General features: G+C 37.9%; 1 protein-coding gene across 4 annotated transcripts in view; it reads right to left on the reverse strand.

The window, feature by feature from the left end:
- Window positions 1-2468: 2468 nt before the first annotated feature.
- The window catches only part of WTAP (WT1 associated protein), a 40503-nt gene continuing 15563 nt past the window's right edge, over window positions 2469-27408 (reverse strand). For 2 of the 4 annotated variants that reach the window (XM_065400554.1, XM_065400553.1), the window contains exons 4-8: window positions 17769-17827; window positions 16089-16216; window positions 11205-11383; window positions 6040-6194; window positions 2469-3810 (exon numbers count right to left, since the gene is read on the reverse strand). In XM_065400554.1, the coding sequence (XP_065256626.1) occupies window positions 3227-3810; window positions 6040-6194; window positions 11205-11383; window positions 16089-16216; window positions 17769-17827 (1105 nt within the window). In that variant the 3' untranslated portion in view covers window positions 2469-3226. Of the gene's footprint in view, window positions 3811-6039; window positions 6195-7134; window positions 7748-10145; window positions 10993-11204; window positions 11384-16088; window positions 16217-17768; window positions 17828-27408 lie in introns of those variants that run through there. The other 2 variants (XR_010561286.1, XM_065400555.1) reach the window with 2 other exon arrangements.

The following is a 27408-nucleotide window of genomic DNA, read 5'->3' on the forward strand; positions in this document are numbered from 1 at the left end:
AGATCACATCAGAAGGTTGTTAGTCAACATGAGATATTTTGTTTTTAAATAGTGAAAGATTTCAGATTCTGCAGAATCTAGATGTCAATTATGCCCCATAAATACATCAAGCAATGTATAAGCCAGCAGGTTATACTTGGCTTCTGCTAGGGATGCTACATGAAGCATCATTTCAGAAAATCCAATTGGAGGGCACTTTTGTTTTGTAATCCCATTATTTAGTATGTGTAGTACCATAGCATCTAGGTCGCCACTTTAGGATTTGCTAGGACAGCATACCAATGTGTCAATGGCTCCATCTGAGCCAGTTATACTGTTTGGCAATCCAAGGATGTAGAATAAAAATAGTTGTATATTCCAACATCTAGAGTGAAATCTGGACCGCACAGAAGTAAATGGGAGTTTTGCCACTGACTTGAGTGGGGCTAGGTTTTCACCCCCAACATTTATGACAAATGCAGTGAGATTACACAATGTCTACACTTAAGATGTGACTTCATGTGTATGTTGATGAATTCATTAAATTTGATAGTTATGACCATTTATATATCCACACATACTTAATATTCCAGCTATTTAGCCAGTCTACCTTTTACATTGCTGTATTTCCTCCGAGTTGTGCTGCATTCTGACAAATATGTTCCAATAAGCAAGCCATTTTGCAAAACAGATCAAACTTTTCTCCCATTAACCAACATAAGGATTGCAGAACTGCTGATTTTTTCAAATATATAGGCTAGATATTAATTTTAAATTTTTTTAAACTCTGGATATTGGAACACAATTAACATATAGCAAGTGGAGAATAGAGAGGGAAAGAGTTTTGTTTAACAGGTATTTGAACAGCAATTGGTTTACCCTTGGCATAGAAAAAGTTTTTTACTAATGCAACTTACAAGTTTTATAAAAATTAGTATTATCTGCTTTAGAATGGAGAGAGCCTAAATGCTATCAAACTACTCCATGCTATCTTTTTAATAAAGTTAATTTAAAAACATATTAAAATGGGAAGTCATTTTATATTAAAAAGATTTATAATGTAAACCGGCAATTTAAATGAAACAATGTTTTTAATATTCAGTATCAGAATGCATTATTTGGCAAAGTAGATATTCAGTATCAGAATGCATTATTTGGCAAAGTAGATAACTACATAAGGAACAAAGTCAATTTAAAAAAAAAAATCACATTTGAAAATCACTTATTAAAATTAGCATATTGCTGTAATTTGAAGATTAGAGAAAAGGTATTTTTCATATATTTACTCTGAACATTTGATGGCACTGTGCAGTGCCATCAAATTTTATCATTCACCTGTAGTTTCCCTAGTTGCTGTGAAATGTGCAGATACAAGCGATAAAAAAATTGCCTATCAAACCACAAAAATATCTTGAGGATTCAATGCAGGTGAATCTGAAACTACTTTTAACTCATTTATTAAGATCTACTATATTTCATGTTGATGTCTAACAGGAGACCTACAGTTTATTACATCAATGGTTTTGTTTCATAACATGTTATCTCCATCCCCTCATCTCTTGATATTGCTATTGCAGACACTTTAGTATACCACGGACTCCACATTCTTCTCTAGATTACAGTACCAAACAAAATATCAAAACATTTATTCTTATAAGAATTTAGTAAAATGGATACTGGACAGTTTCTTTTAACAGCAATTAGTTAAAAGATGGTTTCCAAAAATCTACATGGCTTACAAGTACTGCTTTACAGCAACAGAAGTGCAAGTGCTTCCACAAGTAGGCTGCAAAGCTGGCAGCAGTATTTCTCTTTTTTTGCCTCAGCTATGCACAAGCAACATAAAACCGTCAAGTAGCAGATTGATAATTGTGTTTATAAAAATGGCATTTTTATAAAGTTATCTGGCTAAATCACTTTGGTTCTTAACTCTAACTTAACCCTAAACCCACCAGATAAGTGAGTGCCATACCTTTTAAAATTGCTTTAATTTTACCTTTAACTAGAAATGCATTGACACTAGATAACTTATCTCCTTGTTTTCACACGGCCACCTTTAAATTGGTAAAGCAGATTGTGTCACCAGAAACTCACGTGCTGAAGAACTTGTAACTAAACACACACTTATCTGACTATATAAAGTGTGATATTTTTAAACAGTTTCAGATTTGCTTTAACTCAAGATTAAGGTTAAGTTAATTATAACAAAACCAGGAATAACTTAATTTCTTCATCTTTTATAGTTTAATTCCTTGTGAATTTACGCACAAAACATTTATAACTTGCTAAGAATCAGATATGACACCATGAAGTCTGCAATATCAATTCTTCACACATGGTATTATCATTTCTTCGTTTGGTGACAACAAAATGAATTTACAAGATAAGCACACACACCCCAGCCACCAAGCCAACCTGAAATTAAACTACAAGAACTTATTTTTATTTATTAAAAACAAAATGCCACAGGTCTCAAACTTGAGTCTTCAGCATGATTTTTTACTATGTAGATTGGTAGTGGGCAAATAATCCAACAGAAAACACGTACAATAAAAATGCATTGTATACAAATACATCATATGAAACCAATGCAGACTAAAATAAATTACATTATTAAAAGTCTTTATTTAGGTTTGGTCAGTACAGGTAAGATAATATTGGAGTCACAGAGCATATGCATAAACAGGATACAACAGTTCTTAAAACTGAGTAACTATGCACACAAACTTCTTAACATTCGGTCACCTAAGGAGAAATGCACAGATGTATGGTGGAAAAAACTGTAATTAACACTGGAACTACTACAGGACTCCTTCAACAAGTCCATCTTTTAGTGATAAAACTACTGTACTGGGCAAGCTTGGCAGTCATAAACCCACAGCTAGTATGACAAATTTTGAATGTGGTGTAAATATAACAATATGAGTAAGAATGCCCTTACACAGCACAGGTTCTAGATATACACAGATTTGTACAGACATCATTTATGTTATACTTTGTGGAAATAATTTCCATTTTCAACTTCACATTAACTCATATAAAAATAACTTGAGCCTACACAAATGTCCTTTTAGCAACATTCAACGTAATTAACTGTTAAAATTTCCAAAGTGGCAGAGGTATTGAAGCAAAAAAACCCACAAAAAGGCAAAACTGTGACAAGTATGCACTAATTTAAACGGTTTCTGGACAGTATCCTCTCCCAATTTAAATGACACTGTATAAAAGTGTTGCAGAAAAAAAAATGTTACAAAACTGAACCCTGGACATTTACATTGGAGTCCAAACCATTCTGAACATGACGAGAACCCACAGTTCTGTTACCTTTCATGCTCACTGTTTTCTCTTCTTGAGGATCATGATTGGAGTCTGTGTCATTTGAGTGGTGAGTGAGTGAGTTTTCACTGCCAGTGGGAGAGTCTACACTTTCATACCCAGTACTTAGTTGGTTTATGTAGCTACAACCGCCTCTGACAGTTCTATCTTCAGAGTGGTTGGAGAGCTTATTACCATTCCCTGGAGACGCTGGGAAGTCATCTTCTGTGCCACTACCCTCCCTATAAAATCCAGGCCCAGACGTCCTCTGATGGGAAGAGCTGCCGTTGCTCGGTCCATTAGCCAGACGGCTGCAGTCTTTACCCATGGCCTCTCCCTGGTCTGTAGGCTCAGAAGATGGAGTCCTGCTGGTACCTGGGGCTGAGGCCTGGGACTGCTGCTGCTGGAACTGAGCCAATTGCTGGCGAGTCTCCTTCAACTGCTGCTGGAGAACTAGAATGGTACTCTGCATACCCTCTACCTCCTCATCAAGCTGGATGATGAAGTCATTCAATTCTATATAGAGAAAACACATTTGGAGCACACACTTAATAGCTCACACATCTGCACCCTAAAACAGTACATAAAAACCCTGAGTAGATAGAGTTATTACTAAAGGTTTGTATGCTCAAGTTCCTAGAGTTCTGTATTTTCAGCTGCTGCATCTGCGAAATGTGTGATGTTGCAATGTTTTATACGGAGGAAAATCTAAATTCCAAACTGCCATCTACATACTTTTTCAAAAACAGCTATTGGGTGAGGGTGGGGGTTTGTGTGGAGAAATCCATTCTTGGACAAAGGGAGGGTGTAGAAATAGGTGCTGGGAAATAGCTGAACTCAAAGTATTAGTAGGAAATATACTGCAAGTGATCTTCACTTCCAGGTACACAATAGGTTAGCAGCAATCATAAAAAAAAGGGACAAAGCACATTCTGATGCAACATATGGGCTACTTGTAGGTATTCAGAATCATTAGTTTACTAACAATAAGTGCTTTAATTACTTTTCCTCTTTTCAGCCCTGCATAACAAGTACAACAGGAGAGAGATAGATTCCAGTCTGATTTGCACATCATTAACAGAATTGTTAACCAAGTTCCAACTGTAGAATTTTTAGTATGGATGTATAACAAAAGAAAAAACAGCTTGCCTCTCATAGCCTGGATTGGGGCTGCAATACTGGGAGTCAGGGAAAGAAAAAATTGTATTGGCAAATTGAGCAAGTCTGACCAGGTCAATAAGAGAAATATGGAATCCCACAGTGCAATTTTTGGTCACTTTTTACATTAAACTGCACATTAACTCGAAGATGACAAAGCAAAACATGCAATCTATATTACTTTATTTTGATGTTTTATAAACAAAGTAGCTCGAAAAGGTGGACTTTTCAGAACTCTAACTCATACTATTTGCAGCTATAAAGGGAACTTTAAAAAAAAAATAAAAATGAATGGTCATGGGTGGAAGAGAACAGAATTGTGGGCTGGTTAAGATCTCAGGCCTTTTAAAAGCAACCATTGGGGGTTTGAGCACACCTTCCCTACAGAGGCAAATGTTTTTAAGTGAGATTATAAATCATTCTGAAGCTTGTAATACTGCATCATATTCAAGAATAGATATCTGCAGAGGCAATTTTTGAAAGAACATTTGCTTCCTTTGATTCAATTACCAACTTGATAAATTTAGAAGGAAAAAAAGTCACTTGGGTGATTTAACACATTAATTTGGGGAACCGAAAAAGTAGTCTTCATTCCAGTAACATATTGCAAATTGATGCCACAATTGTAAGAACTGTTTTCCCTAATTCTTCTAGACATTCTACCATTCTACGAGCTTCCTCACAAAGGAAACAGATAATCCTATCTTCAAAAACAAGTGCATCATGTCACAAGCCATTAACCAGCTACAGGTTGTAAAGTCAAATAAAATCTGCATAGTCCTGTTGAACTTCTAGCTTTCCTTTTTTGCAACTGGATTCAGGGACAGTGTCAGACTTAATTCCCAAACTTTCTTTTTTAAATATTTTATAAAAAAAGTCTAAGGGTCACACTCAGGACAATAAGTTTAAAAGAAGTTTTCTGACCTATGTTACAAACTCTGAACCATTAAGGCTGGAAATTTAGTAGGCTAGGATTTTTTCTTCCATTTCAGCTATGGGGAAAGAAGTCAGTTCACAGACAGTTTCACTTGCAGGTTCAGAGGCACTAATAAATGCTGCAATATTTGGATTGTGACTATTGCAGAACATTTGTGTAAAAAATAGTCACTGAAATGTAAAAAGATTCCTGTGAACATTTCTATTGATTTTAGGTATTATTAAAAGGCTGTTTTTAGCAAATGAAGTGAGACTATAAAACATCCCATCAATATTTGCATGAAATAAAAAAATAAGAGTTTTAGATTTAACAGTTCAGTAGTATTTGCAGTCCAAAGAGTGCAAAATATTGTGTTCAGACCCAAAAAGTGAAATAGTTTCATTCTCCACCTTAAAGTGACTCTCACCCCAGCGTATGCGGCAAAGTTAGCCTTAATTTTTTTGTTTTAATAATCTAAGGCAACCAGCACCACAGGTAAGAATTTTTAAGTTATGTTTAACCTGACATTGTCCCTTTGATTCTGGGAAGGGAAAGAAGTGTCTCATGTGCTCAGTAACGGGATAATTTACAATATCCACACGACCAGTAGATTAAATAATTAAGCCAGTGCAAATGCAAGGCAATTTCCATTTTCTTAAAAAAGCCCTTACCATCCTGACTGCTTTTTAGTTCCTCACTATATTTCTTCTGTAAAGCCAGCTCTGCCTCAAGCTGTGCAATGCGTCCTTGGGACAGCTGCCTTCCAAGCTCTTGATTCTCCTGGATAAGCATTCGACACTTCGCCATTAACTTTTTGCCTGTTTGGCTGCAAAGGAAAGAGCCATCTATCACAAAATGAAGATAAAACCTTCTGTAATCTTCCTCAATTACAATTATAACAGAGATAGGAGATGCGATTTCTGCATGTCACAATTTAAGGAACATTGTGCCTCAAGGTAATTGTCATAGCAGAAAGTCTCCCTATAGTTACCACGTGCTGTTCCAATGTCTGTTGATCTTCTGTCGCTGTTCCGTAAAAGCGAAAGGCAAATTCTACTACTGTAAATATGAATGGCCACAATGTTTTTGATTACTGACATCTGGACTATCAAGACACAATTTGGCATTTGTCCATTCTCAAAGGAAGAAAAAAAAAGGTTAAGTATGTGCCTGGTAATCAGACAGTGAGTTACAAACATTAAAAGTGCTCCTTCACTTTATGTACTAAAAATATTTTACTAGCTATTCAGTTTTTTTTTTTTTTTTAAACTGTCAGGTTTGGAGAATATTGAATTTAATGATTTTTTTTTGATCAGCATGAAAACTTCTTAATGTACCTGAATGATTAAATATTTATATTTTTCCAATTTTGTACTTTTGACGACACTATATACATTGCTTTGTTGTTTCCCCAATAGCTACAGTCAGCACGCTCTCTCTCTCTCTCTCTCCCCCTCACCCTCTCCCTCTCCCTCCCTAGCTGAAAAATACAAGGCAGCAGGGGGATCCAGGAGCAAGTATAAGCAGCTTTTTTTTTTTTTTTTTTTTTTTTTTTTAAGTTTAACCAGATTTGAAAGTTGACAGTGTCCCTTTAAGAGTGTCTGGTGATCAAAAGCCAGGAAACATCAGACCAAAAAGTATTTCATAGGGAAAAAGCAGATTTGATATTCTGCTTTTTGCAAAATCAGGAACACATGCATATCTTAAATCTTCATGTTAAAACTGCAATGTAGAGCATTATAGGAACTAGTATGCAAATTAATATATAGGCAATAATGTTTATTTCATCACAAAATAAAATTGATAGCTAAAGCCCTCTAACACTGTTGGTCTGCCAAAGCTAGGAAAGTAACCAAATATTTTGCCTTCCTTGAGGTTCAGCAACATATATAATGAAGCAGTCCTCTTTTTCCACAGGAAATGAAAGCCCTAGAAAAACAGAATTAATGAGGTTTGTGATTGAACTTCAGGACTTTTATTAGGTAACAAGCCTGAGGAGGTCAGCTTGAGACTGTATAATAAAGTCACAAGGGCAGAATGAAATTTTGCATATTAAAAAAGAAAAAGAAAAAATTGCTAGTATGCTTCACAACCACAGCAAAACTGGTGCCCAGCCAAAAGTCACTTCAGATCATCTCTCAATTAGCTACTGCTTAAGCATTCAAGCTTTTAACACTTCAGATTTTTAAAAGTTCTGCCAACTCTGTCCCATTTAAAGTCTTCCAACTGACTCTCCCACATCTTTCAGATGGGCTGCTCCAGAAGGAATCTGGTTGCGTAAAGTCCTGGAAGCCTGCAAATGTGCTTAATACAGCAACCTGTTCTTTATCTTGATGTGATGTCCAATGCCAAGTCCTTGAAGCTTAGAGTTGTGCTGACCTAATACAATACAAGTAATACAATTTAAGATAAAAATTTTCTACGGGATGCTTATTTATTCTGTGTAAACTAGGACCACTTTGGACTTAACCAACGTGACGGATATTGCAAAAGCTTTTAGGCAGATAGGCAATGATTTAGCCAGTTCCAAGTTCCTGCTACTGGTAAACTTTTATTCTGTATTTATTACCACTATAGATTTCAAAAGTTTATAATCATGTAATGTCTTCATAACAGCCATTGCCAACTGTTGCATGTATTAGTATGCACCATTAACAACCTCAGAAGCTTTGCACCATTCTAGAATGCCTGCTAATTTCTTCACCATGTCTGTTCCTGCCACAACAAACCTTTTGCTTTTATTACCCGTATAGGAATTTGCACAGTTACCTATAATGCAATTTAACTTTTCCCCTCAAGATTGTCTAAACATTTTGTACTACTGAGTTTGAACAAACCTACCTTGCATGTTGAATTATGTAATAAAGGTAATACATGCAAGAATAACAAAGGCAGTAAATCTTAGAATAACTCTGATTAAAGTCACAGAACCAGGTTTTGCAACTGTATGTTTAACAAATGTATGTGAGAACACATACTATAAAACCTGTAAAAATGGAAGCAGTTAAATTTCAAAAGACTAAACATCTGTAGCAGTAAGCTTTCTGTAAGTGAAGTTTCTGCTGACATTTTATTTAAACAAAAATGCGTATTATGTACTGAATGTTTAAATGGTGATTTAAATGGCTTAATAAAACCACTCCCTTCTTTCCCCCTCTAAACATCTGTCAGCAAGGATAATGTTGTATGCACCTACTACAATGAAGTCCCAGGCTTGATGCTAAACTTGGGCTTGCAGTGGTATTAGAGCAGACATGTGTTGTGTTAGTTCAGAACAATTTAAGATTTTGAAGGAGAACATCAACTCTTTCAAACATGAGATGAGGTGCCATGAAATAAGAGCGGTTATACACAAGGACGGGACGATAATGGGAAACAGTTCCTAGTGAAACGATAAATGAAAATTTCTATAAACCCTTTATAGCTTGAGCAGTCTGACTCATTATCCCTTTACCAACGAAAATAAAATCATGAACCCAATGACAAATAAAAAAGTTCCCTAAATAATTAAACAGACTAGAAATACATTGTTGATTCCTTGCATTCTATTTCCTGCACATATCTAATATGTATTTATATACTTGCACCATGATTAGACTCAGATTACATAGAATTTGAATTAGGGAATATTGTTCAGTTCTCTTTTATCACTTACATTTAAACACAACATAACCTCCCCCCTCAAGACTATATAAAAGTTAGCCAAAAAAAAAATTTCTAAATACTTCTGCTTGAAATTAAGACAAAGTGGTAAGAAACATCTGTCACCTCAGTGTCACACAACATATTTTGATCCAGAGGACAGTTTTGCATCCTTTATCTAAATAAATTAACTGATTTATAAACTCCAAGTTAACCAAGCAATCAGCATGGCTGGCTTTTTTGACTGCATATTATAGTAAATAGTAATTTCAAATTTAGTAACATATTAACACAAAAATTGTTCACTAATGCAAGTCTTACCTTTGTTTTGATGCTAGACCACTAAAACCTTACATAATACTGCCACAGCAAAGTAGGTTCAATAGATGTATAATTTTTTTTTTTTAAGTTAAAATTTTGAAGGTTTTCTTTTGATGTAAATCCATTGCTTAGGTAACAATAAGCCTACACACAAGCACACTACTCTTTCTCTCCCACATTAATTATCTGAAGCACACAACACTTTAAGATACTTTAAGTGAGCTGAATTAAAATTTAAGTGATCTTAATGAAAACTACATTTTGAACAATAAGCAGTTATTGTCTACCCACCTTAGAATACATTACCTTTTATAAAACTGAACCTGGTAGATTTGGGGTTTTTAGGTAGGTTTGTTTGTTTGTTTTTTAAATGATGTGGTTACACTGAACTTTCCACAGTGTTGGACGGAGTCCTGAAATAGTGCCCGATTGACTTTATATCTAGAACATTAATGTTCTGATGACAAACTGATCGGCTAAAAATACATGAGCACTATACCAGTCCACATAATTTCACATTTCTCTGCACACTTACACATCTCAAACATGCACTCTGAGCTGTCCCATATTACTATTCTTGCAAATAACTTGGGACAACATTACAAAAAGGCATCAATAGAGTAGCAAAGCTCCTTGATTGATTCCAGCCAGAAGGATGCATGCATTTAAATTATTATTTTTTAAGAATATGGTCTTCCCTCTTTTTTCAGAGAACGAGACATCTTAAAAGGTAACATTCTCGTTCATTACCCCAAAAGTTTCACAGTACAATAGTATGACCAGTCAAGTTCCTTAAGCTCTATATTAACAACTCTTTCAAGGCACATTTTATATAGAAGTGCAATACAAAAACAGGCATACAATGAAACAAAAAATACCCCACACCAACACTGAAGACAGTTGCCATTATGTGTGCCTTATATATGGAGCATTTGAGATCAGTTCTCAGAATAGAAGTTTGAAAAATTCTAATTTCTGCATGGAAACATGCAGTGAAATACTTATCACAACTAGTTTTCCTCATCATACACTCTAGTTGTGATCAAATATATTGCTTCAAACAATTTAAAACCTGCAATTAGATAGTACCTGTATTTTATACAGTCCTATTTTTGAGTCCACAGTATTATCAACCATCCAGAGAACAATCCATTATTTAAAATCATATTGACTTAAGGCTCAGTGAAATGCTATATAGCCCAAATGCTAAACAGTCAGTCAAAAGTGTACACTACCACTGATGCGATATGAAATAGCACTCTCTCATGGCTATTTAAAGCTGGTTAGCAAATAAACTCTTTAATGCAAAATTCACCTCATTGAGTTTTGACCCAGCAGTTCAGTGAACAAGCAGGAAGTCCACAGTCTTATTGGCAAAACTGACTTACAGTGTCTCTAAGTCACTAGGCTCAAGGTTAAGAGCGAAGCATATTCCATTTTTACATTTTACTGGAATTTTACATGTTCAATTCATGATTTAAAATCTCTAGGTTCTCTCTCCTCCAAACTGTCTGTAGACACAGTGTGCCACAGACTTAAGACTTCTGTTTCTCCCTCTATTTCTTCAAACAGAACCACTTTGCACGTGTCTACATGTTCTAGAAAGGAAAAAATTTTCAGAGGCGGCCACTTCTTCAGAATAGTCCGACGCCATCAGGCCTCTGAAGCAAAGGGGGAGAAAAAAGCTGAAACACAAGGTTCATCTGGTAAGTTTTACATTAAGCATTACAAGCTGGACAGTATAAGAATGTGGCTTTTTGGCTCAAAACGTCTGAGTCTTGGTGTGGAAACGAGTACTTGGCTGTCCCACCATAGCATTCTCGCAGTGAGACTGTCAGGGAAGTCTTGACTGGGGAGTATTTGTTTTGTTTACCTATCAGGCGTAAATTTCCAGGCACTCAGTTCATTTTGGGCTTGTTCCAGTTTGTCTTTAGTCTGTTCCAGTTCACCTTTCATTTTTAGGAAAAACAAGTTGATGGCTGGGTCCACCATTGTTGATCTCAGTTGGGCAACACTAGGCTGCTGGACTTGCTTGAGGTACTGAATCTGATTCTGCATAAAACAAGAGAAAAATTGTTACTTATTTATAATTTTAAAAGCTTCAATGATTACAGAATGGACAGAGTTAAAAGAAACCACATTGTTCTGCTGATGGAGTTAAAAGAAGCTCATTTTTCTTCCATATTTTAACTGTTAAATTCACATGCAGATAGCAGTATTAACTAAAGTATAATCAGTAGGAAAATGAACCCAGAATAGAAAAAAATAACTCAACTTACTTTAAATTTGAAGGCTACAAATTTTGCTCCTCTCTCCCAAATCTAATTGATTCTTCATACCACCTCAATTTAGGTTTGCATAATAAGAATAGCATTTAGGTTACTATAATCCTCTACTTTTGTACTGTTTGCATTCTTTTGAAAGGTGACTACAAGTAGGAAGAGTATCAAAAACACACTGAGTTTTCACAGAGTCAAATTAGAAATTGAATAGTTTCCATATAGCTGTAATGTAGGCCAAATCAGAGTGATGACATTAATGTCAACAAATAAATAGTGGTTCTTACTATTTCCAAATTGTTTGTCTGAAATCCTGATGTGTTTTTGAAGACCACAAACAAGCACCTTTGATGCTGGTTTGTATCATTTGCAGTATTCTTATTATTTAAAAATAAAATCAGAAAGCTAAGGTTGAAAATCTGTGTTTTGTTACCGAGTATGAAACTTAGTTATCTTGTTTTAAACGAATTTAAGCTATACTTCAACAACAAAAAAACAAGGGTTTTTGTTTGGATTTAGGTTCTCTTGCAGAATCTGCAATCCAGTAATGAAATCCTTGTAGAATAATGGTTAGATTTGTATTTACTTTCAATTTACCTATTTTCCTTTAGCACATGAATTACTTATAGAACCACTGTTACCATATTTAAATATGATTCATTCAAATGCATTTTTGGAAGTGTGAATTCTTTCAACTTAAAAACCACGTCTTTATATATTTTACTTTAAAAGGGGTGCTAAACAGAAGGATTTGAATTCTAAATCCATCTACTTGTTAAAATTACATCTCCTTAGCACAGGCAGAATCTGTTTATACTAAATTCAGTTTAATATGCTTCCTAAGCCTCTCTCATGTTTCTTGATTACAGCAATAAAGTAAATTAAGAGTTTCACAGGCTGAAAAAAACATCAACTTAAAAATCAAACAGAAGTGTAATTTTTAAACTGCCGTGGTCACTTACACACCCCAATACTGCAGGTAGGTATGAACGGGCAAATCCTTGTACCTAAGTAAAGTTTCACTGAAGTGAAGGAAACTGCACCAGGCACAAGGATCTGCCTGCAGGATTGAGGCCGCTTTGTATACATGATAGAAAAATATTTGTTTGGTTTTTTTATTTTGTGCATTTGACAGAACTGCATGTCCAGTTAGCTTGACTGTTCTCTTTGTATAGTCAGTTTATGCTATTTGAGTGAGTCTTTCACATAGCAACAGGGAACAAAAAAAAAAAAAAAAACCACAAAAAAACATCTGACTGAAAGACCACTACCATTGAAAACAGCAGTGAAGACCCAGGGGCAGGTTTAGTCCCTGAAACCAGTTTAAATTCTGACTGATTAGATTTTATTTTAATTATGTAACTTTAAGATATCCACTGTTTCACTTGGACTTCAACTAGAATACCAATTTTATTTTAATTGTTTACAGGAGGTCTTTCAAACAAACTTCAACTTGTCAACCAATTTATTACAAAGCCTTTTTTCAAAGATTCTTTCTAAGAACATGTTTATTACATATTCCCCTCTATATAAACATATTACATACAAAACTACACTAAAAGAACATTACAGTTGCAAAGTTAATCAGCCAAAAATTAGGGAATGCCCTGTGGTGTCATTTTGTATTTTTACCAAATTACCTAATCCACAGTACATTATTTCACATAGAACGTTTCACTAAACGGGCTTCATCTTTCCACTAAACAGTGAGACCTCATTAACTTATTTTGTTTGTTTACAAAACCCCCAATGTTCAACCCATTTTTCACTTAGGTTTGTTCCCCTCTCATATATAATGCTGCCAGTACTGTACTTTGTTTATGAAAATACTTCACTTCCAATGTTACAAAAACAGGTTTCTACCACCACCATTTAAAACATATACCAAGCTTCCTCAAAGACTGCATTGCAAAATCAATTCTGAAAGAGTTTAAAAAAAAAAAAAAAAAAAAACTAGCCTCTCCAATTTTTATTTTTATTTTTATTTTTTTTAAAAAAAGCCCACATACTCAAAAGGTATATATCTTACATTGTATCTTTTCTGTATCTTCACTTAGAGGCTGATAGTCCATCCTTTTAACCATCCCGGAAAGAGGAGATTCATAAAGGACATGTTCCAACATGTAAACGGGTTTTTTTTTAAAGGGACAAAAATCAAGCTGCAATTTGTATTTTTTGACACCCTGAAGTTAAAATAAATTTCCATCTTAAAAATATGAAAAAAAATTCTGTAAGAGAATCTTCTTTAGGTGTACGTGTCCTATCTGCAAACAATTTAATGACACTCCAAGAAAACCTCACAGGATTGTCACAGGCCGGCTGTCTCTTTAAGGCTCAGCCCTGTCCTGACCTACCAGCTAACCCCAGCTGATGGTGATATGGCAATTTAATCAGTGACCCAGCTGCAGAGAATCAGGAAGGACTTCCTGTACTGCATTCTCAGCTGTATTTAAGGAGAGATGCTGTAGAGGAGATGGGATACTCCTCCATGGGAAGCCCAGTAGCTTGGGGCTGGCTGTGGTTAGAGAGCGGAGCTCTACTGTAGAGCTAACTCCTATGGTGAGCTCCTGGAAGGGGCCAGGCATCCAGGGACACTGTCTTGGGGCCAGTGTTCCAGAAGGGGAAGAGGGGCTAAGAGACCCACAGGAAGCAGAGTAGACTCTGGTGGCTGAGCCGTGAGAGAGATCTCCCTACTCCTCATGGGCCTTAAGTGAAGCTGCCCAAGTCCCTGGGGAAGGGAGGCAGTAGGGGAATCCTGGGGCAGAACCAAGACACGAAAACCAAGAAGCTCCACAGGGGCCAGAAGAAGGGGCCAAGAAGCAGAGTACTTTGGTAGAGCCTGAGAAGGCAGAAGAACCATAAATCTGAGCATTTGTTTGGGACTTTTAGTTGGACCTTTTCTTACCCCAGAAGGGGAGTGAACTTTTGTGTAAGCTGGCAGGACAGCCAGGCCAAAGAAGAAGAGCAAGGCCATCTCAGGGCCAAGAAAATGATAACCCACAGCCAAAGACGAGGACCCCTGGCAATACTGCACCCTGACACAAAGGAGCAGTACTCAAGGTAAGGATGCATCATTACAAGGATTTACATGATAGTCAAAATGTGTAATCTCATATCTACAGCTACTGGATAATTAAGTCTTTCAAGCTCAGTGGTATGCCATATACACACACTTGAATTCAACAATTGATCTATGTTTTACAGACTCATTTCAGAAACAGTTTAATTGGACTATCTAACAAGATAAAATTACATATTTCAAAAATCTCTCTGAACCGAAAATAACGTTCTTTACAAGAAAAATAAAATTGTTGAAGTCATTAATTTGTAAATAAGAGTATGGGGGAAAAGGAAAAAAAATTAAAAAACCCTCTCCTCATTTCTTAACGTTCACAGCATGAGTAGAGAACTGCGACAATGTTTCAATGGTGGCTCTGCATCAGTGGTGTAAGCCTGATAATCCGTTTCACACTACTACTTCTGGCACCTCTGTGATCCTGAAGGAGGAGGAGGAGGAGGAAGGAAGGTTGGAGAAAGGGAAGGGGGTTGTGAAACTGTTCTCAGCAGAGTTTAGGTCTTTGTTCCCCATGCAAGCAGATCCTAGGAGTGCACTGTGGATGGATGGCACACTTAACCCCTAGGATTAGGAAGCATTTTACATCTCTCTCTCTCTCTCTCTCTCTCTCTCATGAGTTGCTCACTGAAGAAACAAATACTTGACTAGATAAGAAAAGTAGAGGTGATATGGAAGAAACATGTAAAAGGAGAAAATACAGAATTCCAAGAGAATCCCAAACAAGGAAAGAGGAATCCCCAGAGGCCAAATTAAAGATAGAAAAAAAGAAAATCAGAAAAGTAAGGGGGGGGGAGAAAGAGAGGAGTAAAAAGAAAAAAATCATTAAATATAAAAAGAGGAGCAACAGAAGTGTAACTCTGAGGGAAAAGAAAAATTGAGCTGCTAAATTTCAAAAGAATTCTGATCAGAAAAAAATCAAAGCCTCCTTTCCTAAAATTACTGCATTCTCTACCCATCTGAATCCGTGGGAAGGATAACAAAAACCAGCAACCCAACACCAATATGAATTATGTCCGACCAGAAGCTCCAGCAGTAGACGTTGACTCTTGGCGCTTAAGGATAAAATGCCACTGACTTCTGCTCCCATATCCAGAGTGAAGAAGTTATTTGACATTTATATATTCGATAAACTATAGCAAAGACATTCCTCTCCTGATGAGTGGCACTAATTCAAGTACTGTTACGTTCATAAACAATTCTGTACTTTTGCTGCTGCTAACCTGTTGCATTAGTCCATTTTCTTTTTTAATATATAGTTTAAGTTAAAATGTATATTCTTCCATCATTACTCTTTAGATTCTGATCCTATTTTTCCCCACAAGATACGAACAATATGCAGTACATGCTCAGCTGAAAACACATTCCTGTAACATTAAGACATTGATCAAAATTAAATACTTACAGTACACTCTTGCATTTCCTGTTCCTTCGTTGCCAGCCTCATCACCAGGATATTCTCTCTTCGGGCAGACTCTTGCTGTTGTTGCTTCAGCTTCTCTTCAGACTCCCTCAATCCAGTTACATCATTAGCTAATATTAATGATAAAATACAGAAAGCATAAACTTCAATAGCCTAGTTTACAACAGACTAGTTCAAAGACTGAGTACTTTAGAAAGCATAAACTGGTTGCCTTTAAAATAGATTAAAGAAAAACTAAGTCAAAAACATCAAGGTTTAGATACTGGAATTACTCTAAAGTCCATTTTACATTTGTGACAGTCCCTGTTAGGCAGTTTCTACTAGTCCTTTTTTGAAAACTTTCTATCATGTTAAATACCAGTAGTAGCAACTGCAAGAGCGCTAGTGTAAACCAGCCACTGCCGGGGCCTCTTCTTCACTAGCACTCCAACTCTGCTGCTACCATCCAAGGAGCTGCACTGGTATTAAGGGAGGGAAAGGTCTTCAGAAAGAGACCAGTACAGGTGAGAACTGTGCTCAATTTCTAAGCAGCATTGTTTTTAGACAATACTCAAACTGGAATGTCAAAACCCCACAGTCACATTTTGACATTACAAAACTTCAGAGATGGCAATCCAATCACATTTAAAAGTTTCATTCCAACCAAACACACCATGTTAAAACATTTATATTAGATATGTTGGAAATGTAAGTTAGGGACTCAATTTTTGTTTCTACTGACCTTGTAACAGAACATTCGCCAATGTCTGGCTTTAATGGAAGCACCATCAGACACCAGATAGAACTTTTTTGTTTTGCTCATGTCATTTTAGTTGACATATGCTAAGATGCTAGAACTGTTATTTAGTAATGTTATTTTAGACTACTTGAGCTCTCTTTTAATGCACACCAAGGAAAAACTTAACTAGCTTTGGGGATGATTTAAAAAAAATAAACTATTGTTTGTATAAAATCTGTACTAGTTTTAGTCCCTGACTATTAGTGCTGGTACTAATGCTCCTGCACCTGAAGCTGGCAGGAGCATTAGAGTGAAAGTTACATATCTAGTCCATTTAATGCATTTCTACAGGGCTAGAGTGGTCCCAGCACAGAGGAAAACCCATGGTATACACTCATTTCAGTTTGTTGCATGTACAAAACCACAGCGAGCATGAAACCAATTCGATGTCAGTCTCTCTCAAAGCAAGCATGATAAAGACAGGTTGAGGGAGCAAAGCCACCTTGAAGAGTAGTGTAGAGTAAAACAGCCTCTCTTTCACAGGATAATATGATGGGTCTGAATGGCCCAGATTGCCAAAGTCTGTCTCAAAAGGGGCATGTATTTTTTCCCCCCCTAGTCTGGACACCTTCTAATTTTAAAGTGCCCAAACAAAAATAGACCATTTACTGATAGATGAAGAAGCCACTGGAAGATCTTCAATGGAAGACAATTGATTGAACGTACCGGGGGGGCACGCGTGCGGGAAGAGAGATGGATCTGCTCTAGAAGATGCAGGTCTTGTGGCCTATACTAAACCATCCTGGCCAGTGCACCAGCCAGGTAACCCCTTCTGTCCAGATTATTATTCCCTACTGAAATTTTTTAACAAGACATATAAATCACTTGAGACACTGTACTTAAAACAGATGTGTAACTTTGACTTTGAAACTGGACTAACTTACAATTAAGATCGGTGTATTTGCCCTCCAGAGCCTGTACATATGCTTCATATTGCTTCCACCTATTGAGGGAGGAAAACAAACATTTCTGAACCTTGATTCATTAGATTGAGGCATCTTAATTTAAACACTAACATAATACACATTTGTACCATAACCAGAATAGGTCACAAGGGAAACATGCAGGTATATACATTAGATCCTCTATATGCTAGTTAAAAAGATGGAAAAGTTGACTTTCATGGCTGAAAGTCAAGTTTAATTCTGCTTCTGAACTAAAGAGAAAAAAGGATAAAAAGAAAAATCACTGCTTTCTAAAAAAGGTGACATACTAGAAGTCTTAGAAGGTTGTTTGCGTTATTCTGGACAAAACTTTGGACCATTCACGTTTACTATTTAGCCATGAATATATGGAACACTTTACTTGTTCACTTAAATATTGTGTTCCCAAATGCAAAACTATCAAACAAAATAAAAAGAAAAGTGAAGACATCACAAACGCACAACATACAAGCAGATTTAGAATCCATCAAGAAATTCAGACAGTCAAAATTAATAAAGGTGAGAAGTTGGGAAGTTTTCTTGGCTTGTTCAAGCCAGGATTGTCGTCTGAAAAATCCAATGAATGGGAGACAAATGGTTAAGTTATTGGCACAGAAGCAGTTATTAGAATTGGCCATCTTTTGAATACTCTAGCCATGTAATACTTAATCCATTTATTCAAGAAGAGAGACTAGATTTACACCATTCTGATGCAAACAAAATTTGTGTGTGGGGGGTGGGAAGAGGCATTTGGGCATCCAGGTCAAAATCTTAAGAACAAGGAAAAAATTAGACTACTAAATAAACTACCTAGATTTTCAAAGCAATGAGCTCCCAACTGACTTAACAGCAGACTTCAAGAGGTCTTTATCAAATGGCAAGGTATACAATAAGACTAATATTTTAGTAATGACCACGAGACACCACAACTTCAGAATTTTGCTTAAATAAGAATATTCTTGCAATTATTCCTTGCCTAAAGAGACATTTTTCCATTTTGTTTAAAGGTCTGAAAAAAGTCTAATTTGAGATAAAATTCAGTTATAGTGAAAGAGTGACTTGTCCAAATATAAATCTTTATTTACTCATGAGAGCACCTGACTCCTAGGAATAACATGTATGCACCCAGTAAATAATATTTCTGTTAAAAGTTGCTATCTCCTAATTTATAGGAGCATTTTCAATCTGTTCTATTTTATGGACAGCTTTTTATTCAAGGTTTCCTTTGGAATTTCTACTAAGTTCTGAGGCTTAAATATCAATTTTCAAGAACAAAATTACTTACCTTAAATTATTATTTCTCTGAAAATACCATACAGGATTCATTCTTGGGTCTTGTGCCCGCTATACATTTAGGAAATTCCCTTGGCTCTTAAGATGTGTGGGGTTTTTTTGGGGGGGCCCTCTAGCACTCCTGTAGTTTAACTCAAAGTCTGAATACCGAGCTTGCTCCAGCCTAATTTTTCAAGAGGCTCCAGAATACTCTAGCTTGTTCCTTGCAAGAAATCACCAATTTACATGCAAACTGACAACCTGTGTGTTAACAATTTCACAACTGCTCTACTGTAACAGCGTTAGGCACATCTTAACATTCAAACTCTGTGGCAGATAGTTTGCATTCACAACTGCTGACCCTTTTGTAGGCTCCTACCAAAATTTCAGGAGTTGGGAAACCTCCTTGAGGATCCTATACCTATTGAACTTGGAAGTGAACAGCCATCTCACACAACTCTTAACTTGCCACAAGTGGTCTAATAATCTCATACCGATCCAGACAAATGTGATTTCTCTCTTCTATTTGGATGGCCAGGACCTATCCCAGGAGACTGAGGGTACATCTTCATGCGCAACGTTAAAGCGCTGCCACCGCAACACTTTAACATGGCTTGTGTAGTCGCAGCACAGCGTTGGAAGAGGGTTTTCCCAGCACTCTTAAGAAAAAAAAAAAAAAAAAAAAACCACACACAACACACCACAGCCCTCCCACCGTCTATACTGGCACGTTACAGCACTGAAACTTGCAGTGCTCAGGGGGGTCTTTTTTCACACCCCTGAGCAAGAAAGTTACAGTGCTGTAAAGTGCCAGTGTAGACAAGCCCTAAGAGTTTTGCTTCAGATGTTCGCTCCGTTTCAGAAAGCTTTGCTCCAGAAGGCATGGTGTTCCCCCAACCAGGTCTCCCAACTCTTTCTTATGTCTTGGAAGTACTATAGATTCTGCTAATAGCAATCCTGATATTAGCAACTTCCAGTTAATGGCAATATGTTGACAGGAACCAATCCCATCCCTTTAACACAATGTTAAGAGGATTCGGATATTGGCAACAGCATGCTGGGTTGTTTTTTGGTTTTTTGTTTTTTTAAGTTGCCACCTGAAGCCGGGGAAGGAAGTGCTAGGACATGCCTTCCCTGCCTACAGCTGGTGCTCAATCCATCCTAGTGCTTCCTGCTGGGGCTGTAGTGTGGCACACCCACCTGCACACAGGAGGCATGGGGCTGCAGGGGCAGGGGGTTGCAGCCCAGATGTCAGAATCACATGGTACCTCTCTCCTTGCATTCGCCAAGCTGTGCCCTGCCAGAGGACTACATACAGGCAAGGAAGCACTTGGATGTGCTTATCCCCAACCCCAGAGAGCACAGGGAGAGGTACAGTGCAGCCCCACTGGCTCCCAGTCCCCTTGCTCCCCACAGAAAGCCCTGGCACATGGGCTGCAGCCTCCCTCTCCTGCCGCCCTGCCTGCAAGCAGATTTTCTCAGAGCATTCCTTCCGGGGCTGCAGCCCTTGGTTTCCTTCCTTGGCTGTTGATTCAGAAACCTGCCTTCCACTTATCACCTCAGTTGCCAGTAAAAAGTTGCTATTATTTGGCAGTTGCTAATAAGTGGAATATACTTATCTACTGTGTAAACAGACTCAAGGGAACATTTTATTGCACACAACCTTCATATGTCATCAGACAGCTCATATAGGAAGTTCCTTTCTTGACCAGTCAAAAAGGAACTAGCTCAAATGTTCAAGCCTCTGAGATACCTGGGGTTAGAATGTTCTGAGTAGGGAAAAGCTCTGCCATACAGCCAGCCTACAGGTGCCACAGAGGGGCAAAAATCCGAAGAGCCAGGAATGCACAATATCCAGGAGTGAAAATCCTGCACTGAGGTTATTTACTGTGCTTTAACTCCTGCCTTTGACATATGTTCCTATAATAGCATCTATTCCATAACCCCAGAGAAACACTCATCTGCAGCAGGCACTGCAGTGAAATGCTACTTCCTGAAACGTTAAACTTGAGACAGAACAGCACATTTAATAGGTGTTAACTAACAGCACTTTTCATGAAAATTGATGGTTTAAAGGCTAGGAAGACTGACCATTACTAGGAAACTGGCTTAAAGTGCAGTTTTACTGAGAAGTATGACTAAAAATGAACCATTCTTATTAAACAGATCTTGTGTAATAGCTGTCTGTATCTGCTTGCTTTCATGACAAAAGTTACTATTTGTTGTCCCTGTTAATACAGAGCAAAGCTAGAAAAATGAGCTGGATTCTGTTCTCATGCATCATTAAGTATTTGTATTACAGTGGTACTTAAAGGCTTCAACAGATATCAGGGCCCAATTGTCCTAAGCACAGTACAAACTCCGTTAAGAATCCTTGCTATTAAGAGTTTACAATCTAAACAGACGTGATAGACAAATGGGTGGTAGGGGAAACAGGTTACCCAAGCTCACACAGCAAGTCAGACACAGAACTGGGAACAAAACCTGATTTCCAGCACAGCACCTTATCCACTAGACAAATGGCACAAGTACCCTCTGAGGAGGGTTTGACAGATTTTTAAGGCTAATAATAGTCAACAATCTAATCCAGTAGTTCTCAAACTTTTTGTATTGGCAACCCCTTTCAGACAGCGAACCGCTGAGTGAGACCCCTCCCCCCCATATAAATTAAACATTTATATTTAACACTATTTTAAATGTTAAAATGAATTTACCTTTTCTCACCACTTTTAAATTAAGACTTCAATAAAAATGTTTCATTGTTCTAAGCAGAGAAGTTTTTAAAAAAAATAGTTACTGTTTAATTCTGGAGGGTGGGAGGGGGAGAAGAGAAGAAACTTTGTCCATCACTTCAGAGAAAGACTTGCTAGCTAGCTGGGAGACTGTGAAATGTGGTATTAACAAATACAGTATCACTTTTCACTTGCTAGTGCCCTATTGCCACTCTTACTTCTGTGCTGCTGCTGGCTGCAGGTGCTGCCTCAAGAGCAGGGCAGCTAGAGAGCGGCGACTGCTGGCTGGGCGCCCAGCTCTGAAGACAGTGCCGCCACCAACAGCAGTGCAGAACTGCAAAAGTAAGGGTGGCGCTGCCTGTATCATGCCACCTTTACTTCTGCGTAATGCTTGGCCTTTGTGCTGGGGGGGGGGAGGGAGGGAGAAGGACAGCAAATTTTGGGGGGGCTTTAGGCCACACAAGCGCCTCTCCCCCGCAGTACCACCCTATGTGTGTGTTTGACAAATTACTTTGGGGGGGTGGGGGGAGAAGAGGGGGCTGATTTCAGTGTTTTGATTGGTCTAGTTTAGTGCAGCTTTTCAGCAGCTGAACAATCAAGCCCTCTGTTGTCCCACCTTTTTAGTCTCAAGACGACAAACCTGCGTGCATGATATTACAATCCCGAGAGCCCAATTTCCTTAAAGTGGTGATAACACAATATATATTTGTATTTAGGAACAAAGATTTCTGCATTCTATGTTTACAATACTTTTTGAAGTAAATACACTACATTGAAGTGGAAAGGTGTGTGTAATTTTCCAAAACACTAGATTTAAATTATATAGTTTAAACCAGTTACTCTCTGCTTTGTGCATATACTTGTGATCCCCAATTTGAGAACCTCCTGATCTAACCTGATCTCCTGCATAAACACACAGAATAGAATTCCACCCAATAATTCCTCCACTGATCTTAACTTTTGTGAAAGCTAGAGGTGTGGTGGTTTTTTTTTTTTTTTTTTTTAAAAAGATGTCAAACTTTGATTTGAAGAGATCAAGTGAGGAGAACCTACCACACCTGAAATCCACAAATGAAATCTGTTCCAATATTTCATTATGCTCACTGTTAGAAAGCCTGCATCTTATTTCCCCATCTGATCCAGTCATTGGATCTTCTTAGGACTATCTAAGATTAATGTGCTCTCTAGCCATCAGGATCTTCTCCCTGTTTAGGTCTTCAAATAAAGACTGGATGCCTCTCCTAAAGATATGCTTTAGTGAAACATGTTACTGAGCTCAATACAGGAGTAACTGGGTGAAATTCTGTGGCCTGTTATACAAGAGGTCAGACTAAATCAGGGTTTCTCAAACTTGATTGCACCGCGACCCCCTTCTGACAACCAAAATTACTGCATGACCCCAGGAAAGGGAACCAAAGCCAAGCCCTACCACCCCAGGCAGGGGGGCCAAAGCCCTGCCATCCTGGGGGGGGTGCCACAGCTTGAAGGCTTCAGCACTGGGCAGCAGGGCTGATTTCAGCTTCAGCCCTGAGCCCCAGCAACTCTAATGCAGCCTGGTGATCCCATTAAAATTGGGTCACGAGCCACTTTGGGGTCCTGACCCACAGTTTGAGAACTGCTGGACTAGATGATTTAATGATCCTTTCTGGACTTAAATCAGAGATATCGAATTGTAGATTTTATTAAAGAAGGTTAATAGACTGAAGGACCTCAGTCTCTCATTGAAGGACATGTTTTCGAGACCTGAAACCTTTTCATTTTTTTTAAACACAATTTTTCAACTTCCTTTTTTAAAAAAAAAGTGTACTGTAAAGATCTCTGGCATTTCTTCTTGTTGCTTTCCACAGCCTGCAAACATAACTTATCTTAAATGATTGACACTACAGCCCATACTTCCTCACTAGGCTTCCTACTGGTTTTAATACATAAAATAAGAGGGGTAATAAAATTATGCACAATAGAGTCATCCAGGTAGGGGAATAATTTGTTCCACACAATCTCTGGGGCTCTCGTTCCCTTCCCATTGGTAGGCTCCAATGGCAAACACACACTTTATGGGCTTTAATACTGTTAACTGACATTTCCATAAAAAGTAGCATTGACATCTAATTTTAATCCACTACTAGGAGTGGAACCACCACAGCTGACACTATTCCCACGACTTTAAAAAACAATGACTGGGGTCAAGGAGATCATTACCTTTGGTTCTGCCAGAACTGTTCCATCACAACCTTCTAACCACCATTCCCAAAAAAGATTAATTGGGCAGAGCAACAGTTGAGAATAATGACAAGAAGCTTTCTTAAGCAACATCCTAGTCTTCTTGGAGTTGCTCATCAATGCCTTCCCTTCAACAATAGCCTAGCGTATTCCCACTTGCCTTTATTAGACAAGTTATGGACCCAACCTGTAGGCTTGTACCCTGCAGCTCCCTCAGAATCTATGTCCAAATCTGTCAAAGCTCAAGTAGGAAAGATGGTGCCAATCATGCACGGTTTTGTCACTACGAAGACAGCTTAGTCCAAATCCAAGTGGTTTTATCTGCAAGTAATTTTAAATCATTCTAAATAATAAACCTGTGACTGTTGCTAGACTAAAAACATCCTCAGTTAGCCAGGCTGTTCATCTTCTGGAAAGGTGCTGCTGATCAGAACTTTGAAGATGCTATGATGAAGATACCTACCTTCTCCTATACAGTGAGGAGTTTTCAATAGGACTTCTCTGAGTAGCCTCCCTTTGTATGTTCCACTTCAGGTATGCATGCACTCCATGTGCCTTTAATCTGAGATTTTTGGTAGCAGTGCCTCTTCGGCCCATGGGTGTACACTAGATTTCCTCATGCCCATACGGAGGTGATACAGAGCTGTGCCCAAGAGGGCAAACCACCACCCTTCGTTACTTCTCAACTGTCCTGCAACAGAGCATCTAGCATGCCTGCTTCAGGTTGACATTGTTTCCTTTTACTTTATAGCTCTATTTTGTTTTAGGGTTTTTTCCTCCATTAAACACCTCATTTCTCTTCTTCCCCCCACGCCTGCCTCCCATCAGGAGACTCTACTCAAGGGTTGTTATCAGTGTGGTATACCAGGGTCCATGGGACTCAAGCACTGCCTCACATGCTTGGAATCTACTGCAGATAGCAAATGACATTCACAGTGCATCCACTGTCTGGGAGACACATACATAGTTGAAAAGTGTACCAGTTGCAGAAATTGGCAAAGCTGCAGCTTGAGCATCAGTTCACACAGTTTCCAAATACTTTGTTCTGGTATACACCTCCAGGCAGTCAGATGCTGCTGTTGACACAGCAGTCTTATTACAGTTTTAGATCAAGCTCTGAAGCTTGCTCCTCTTTCCAGGAATGCTGCTCTGGAGTGAAGCACCAATAGGGACACTACTCAAAGAAAGAGAGGTTACGTACCTTGTACATTAAGTTCTTAGAGATGGGTCCCCCTATGGCTGCTCCAGTACCCACCCTCCTTCTGCAGGACTTTATGGTAGAAAAGGAACCAAGAGTGTTTCACCCAAACAGTTCTGTATCTCCTTGGTACGATGTCTAGAGCACATGCCGAAGAGACACTGCCACAAAAAAAAATCTCCCAAAGACACATGCACACCTGAGGTGGAGTATCTATAGGGACATCCTCAAAAATACTCCAGTTACTGTACAAGGTAAATCTCTCCTTCCACTACTACAGGGAAGTGAACTAGATTACTTATAACTAGTAAAGTGAATTAGAACACCACAGTGACCTGTGAATATAAAGTCAAGAAAGGAGTGTTTTGGAACTACTATATCAACAGTAGATAAAAGGTTAACATAATATCCTACCAGACCATCAACAGAATTCTGTCCACACATACACACACAAAATTCATCCTCAGAAGCCCAAAGGATTCCATCAATCTTCAAAAAGGCCCTTCAGTGACAAAAGTACAATTTCATATGTCTGTTAAATTCAATTTAAAAACATTTGTGAACGAGTCAAGCAGACCATCCCTTTTCATGACACAAGCAGACACAATATAGGCAATGGTATTGTTAGTGCCCTTTAAAGTGGGCAAAGTATTGGGCACACAAGCTTGGGGGTTATAAGCCTTTATCTGTTTGTTGAAATTTCTGCAATAGAATTGGGCAATCCTGACACAGCCTTTCAAAACTATAAAAGTTATCAGTTCACACAATTTGTTTGCTCTAAGCATGATTGAGAATAAAGTTAATGTGTGTATCGCTATTAAAAACCATGTAGTCCAGGCTAGTGAAATGGTAGATTGACAGATTTTTTGTTTTGCAATTTGTGGGGAAGAGACATCTAAGGGTTATCTTGATTGTTTTGAGCTGCTGGCAAAAAAATTAACTTTTCCGGGGGGTGGGGATGTTAAAATGGAAGATCAAGGAGAGAAATAAGGGATTGTTAGAATTTGAAGTTAACACACGTTTAAGTTATGAGTTTACAACCTTGCTAGAAGTAGAATCTTATAAATTGTCACTTCAAATGTAAACAAACATTTTAATCTTGTGAACATTAGAGCATAATTGTTTTTCTGGATTATTTACCCCCTATTCAATTTTTACTGACTAGTTACTTAATATGCTTTCCACTCTGTCAGTCACTCCTCTCCTTTTTATCACAGCTTCTCCTCATTGTTTTATCAGTACAGGCGGTTAGAAATGGGACTTGTAATAGAATTCCAATCTTTGAAAAGCTTAAGTTAGAAATCTGAAACCTCTAGATGACACTACTAGAAGGAAAGGAGTGGGTGCAGGAGATAAGTGGAAGTTCACTGCAGTGAAATACTATTCCAAAAAAATGAAAATCTGCTGCAGATCAGTGTGCCCATGAGATTCCCAGAAGCCCTTTATAATTTTGTCTGTTCTGGTAGCTCACCTTCACGTTTCTCTTTTTACCAGTTATATTTAGTACAGAACAGTCAAAAGGAGTGAGAATGAATAAGCACGTGATTGCTGTGAAACAGCACATTTGCAGCCTCATGCAGGTCACAAGTGGTTTACATACATGCTCTACAGAAGCCATTTGTAGAGTGGCAACAGTGTTAGGAATGACGTGTGGGGGCAAGCAAAGCAGATTTAAAGGCAGGATTCCATGATAAATGTTGGAACCATAGTCTTCTCTTGAGCAGTCTGTATAAGCAAGGGGATGTCATTCCTATAGTAGTTAGCTACTGGATAAAGTGGAAGAAGAAGGGGGAGGGGGGGCGCGCGAAAGACAGCAGCTGCTGTCATGCAGAGCTATAATGAATTTGGGTTCCCCTAGGTTTAGCTATATCTATTTAAAAAAAGTACTCACATAACCAGTTTGAAAAAAGTTGGAAAGAGACAGTATTTGTTGAACTTCAAGTTAATATTTGTTTACTCACTGATGTAACCAGTGCCAGGATGTGAAGTTTGTCTACTTAATGTGTACATCTTTTAGACCCCATTAGAAAACAGCAAAAATTACCCACAAACGCACTGATTACACTGCTCTACAGCCAAAATGCTTCTGAAATAAATGTAGTCAAACTTTACTAATTCTGGGTCACTGAGAACAAAAATGATGCTTAAAATTGTTGATTGGCTCTAGTTTTCAAGCTAT

This window comes from Emys orbicularis, chromosome 3 (genome assembly GCF_028017835.1).
Source record: "Emys orbicularis isolate rEmyOrb1 chromosome 3, rEmyOrb1.hap1, whole genome shotgun sequence".
NCBI classification, from domain to species: Eukaryota; Metazoa; Chordata; order Testudines; family Emydidae; genus Emys; species Emys orbicularis.